The sequence below is a fragment of the Panicum virgatum genome, chromosome 5N (assembly GCF_016808335.1).
Source record: "Panicum virgatum strain AP13 chromosome 5N, P.virgatum_v5, whole genome shotgun sequence".
NCBI classification, from domain to species: Eukaryota; Viridiplantae; Streptophyta; class Magnoliopsida; order Poales; family Poaceae; genus Panicum; species Panicum virgatum.
In genome coordinates, this window is record NC_053149.1 from 19,914,280 (window position 1) to 19,917,182 (window position 2,903).

Sequence of the window (2,903 nt, forward strand, 5' to 3'; positions counted from 1 at the left end):
ATTATTTCTATAAATTATCCACATTCAACCTAGCCATAAAAGCTTCGCTCAAATTGAAGTCAAGGGTTCTATATACCTCAAATCAATTAATAAATCAAAGAAATCATGCTCGTTCTCACTATTTCTAAAATCACAAATTCCTCTAACTATGGAGCATGAAACGAAGCATGAAGACAATCAATAAAGAGAGAATGAAGTTGCAAACCTTTGGCGCACTTGGATGACTAGAATACTCACTAAAACTAGAAAAAATGGTGGCAACTCTCTAAGGAGAAGAACAACCCGAGCTCGAGCTGCTCTGGTGAAATGGCACTGGCTCGGGCTCGGGGAGGAAGAAGGCGCCAATTTATAGTGGGCGCATTAGTACCGGCTGGTGGCTCGAGCCGGTACTAACGCGCCACATTTAGTACCGGCTGGAGCCACCAGTCGGTACTAAGTTTCCTGGCGGCCATTTAGTACCGGCTGGTGGCTCCAGTCGGTACTAAATTGTCACTAGCTGTTGCAGGCGGATGTCGGGGCCTGTCGGTGGTGCACTTTAGTGCCGGCTGGAGCCACCAACCGGTACTAATAGACTCTCATGGCCACTGTTCCTTTGGCCCGGTACTAAATTTGCACGTTAGTACCGGCCGAAGCCGTGACCGGTACTAACGGCCGCGGACGAATGTGCATTTTTCTAGTAGTATTAAGAGCCTATATAAAATATGATTAACAAATTAAAAAAATTTCCTCAGTTAGATTTTATGAATATCTAATAGTCTAAACTAACTCAAGAGTGCCCGTGACAAATAAATATCTAATTTTGGAATTAAGACATTAAAGAATTAGGATGTGACCAAAGTGCCCATGATGAGTATGATTAGAAACAGATAAATTTAAAATTAGAAAAATATGAAAATTAGGACTTTTCTAAACTAACTCAAAAGTCTATATAATTAATAAATATCTAATTTTGGAAGTAAATATTAAAGGCACGCTCCATAATGGAGTTTCAAGGAAGATAGCTCAAGAAATGGGGGTGCATCAGCAGACAGTACAGCGTATATGGCAAGATGGGCAGGAAGGAGGTGTCAACAATGTGGTCAGCAAGAAACCAAAAAAATTGTGGATGTAAGAGAATTGAGATCAGTCCTGAAGTCATCAAAGGAGTGCCTCTTCGTCAGAGGACAAGTATGCAAGATTTAGCACGTGCCATAGGTGTCTCCAAGAGCACGGTGCACGCACGGTTGGAGGAAAAGCAAGTAAGACGCCACTCTAATTCCATCAAATCCTACTTGACACCCGCAAACAAGAAAGCTCGTGTACAGTTTGCCATCTCCATGATTGATCCCAGGAAGCCTCATCAGCCTACTTTCATAGATATGTATAATATGGTGCATATCGATGAGAAGTGGTTTTATAGGACAAATAAGGTCCACAGAAGTTTTACTTGGCTGCTGGGGAGCATGAACGAGCGAACTGCAAAAAGCAAAAACTTCATTGAGAAAGTGATGTTTCTGTGTGCAACAGCTGGACCAAGATATGATGACGATGGCAATATGGGCTTTCAATTTCCAAGAGGAAGCAAAGAGGGACAGTCCTAACAGGCTTAAGGGTACATTTTTCATACACGTGTTCGATCCGTCAAATTTTCTTCAAGGCCTTAGTATCCAATTCGTCAATAATTCAACATCAGCTGCTTGAGAATTGCTCGCCAGTCCATCCTGGCTGCAGGCCTGCAGTGTATAAAAAGCTCCTGCTACCTCCTCGCGTCAATAAGCTTAAGCCAAGTAAGGAACTGCAGCAATCAGGTAGCAACCGATCGGTGTCCATGGCGGCCACGAGTGCTCCCGAGAGCCTGCTGCTCTGCTTGACAGCAGTCGCCTTTCTTCACCACCTCCAGTGTCAGTACCCGGCTGCAGCTGCAACATCGCTCAGGAAAAATTGGAGCAGCGACGGCGGCAACGAGAGGACCCTCAACATCACGCTGTACCAGCAGGAGACCATCAACAAGACCGCGTACATCGTCGTCGACGGCGTGGCCGGCGCGGGCGTCAGCTTGATCACTGCGCCGTTCGGCACCATCTACGTCTTCCGCGACGACCTCACGGTGCGCGCCGACAGGGCCTCCCCGGTGGCCGGCGTTGCAGAGGGGAGCTCCATCATCACCAGCCTCGACGGGCTGCAGATCGTGTCGCTGAGCAAGGTCACCATAGACCACCGCGGCTACCGGGGCTCCGTGTCGGTCCTCGGGGGCACCCACAGCACCAATCCGTCCGAATCCCCCGTGGTGGGTGGCACCGGCGACTTCGCGTACGCGCTGGGCTACATCCGGTCGTCGCCGGTGGACCTGCAGGGAAGAAAGATGACGTACAAGGTGGAGCTTCACCTGTACTGGCCTCCGTACGCCCACTACGCTCCTGTTGCACACAAGCCTGTATAGGTATCACTATCAGTCTATAGACTATAGTATACGTGATATACGCATCATCTACGCCGTTCTCAATAAGCTTCCTGGTCCTATTGTATTTTCTAAGTATATTTGTATGAGTATACAATTTGATAGTAGCACTATACGGTGGTGTATTTTTCTTCTATTTTTTGGGATCAAATAAAGGAGCAGCGTGAGCGTGTTTTTTTCCCTTTTTTTTGTACCACGTACATTATAAATATAAAAACAAGCGGTAGAAGTTGATCTGAAAACAGGGTTTGGTGCGGTGCGGAGGTGCAGTAAACGGTAAACCGATACGATGCGTAGGTACGACAGCGTGGCGTTGGACCAGCTGTGTGGTGGATCAGCTTCGCTCTGCACCCTGTGACGATCCTAGGGACCGACACAGGATAACTAGAGGGGTTGCCGGCGTACACACACGGCGAGGAGCACGGCGGCGCCGTCTCAAGCAGGAACGGAGGAAGAAGGGCTCAGC

The 2,903-nt window shown here is 47.8% G+C and overlaps 1 protein-coding gene across 1 annotated transcript; it reads left to right on the top strand.

The window, feature by feature from the left end:
• The first annotated feature begins 1,576 nt into the window (after positions 1-1,576).
• Positions 1,577-2,618, top strand: LOC120673097 (dirigent protein 19-like). The gene has a single exon (XM_039953787.1). It carries the CDS (start codon positions 1,808-1,810, stop codon positions 2,417-2,419), a length of 612 nt encoding a protein of 203 aa, XP_039809721.1. The 5' UTR covers positions 1,577-1,807; the 3' UTR covers positions 2,420-2,618.
• Positions 2,619-2,903: the final 285 nt, after the last annotated feature.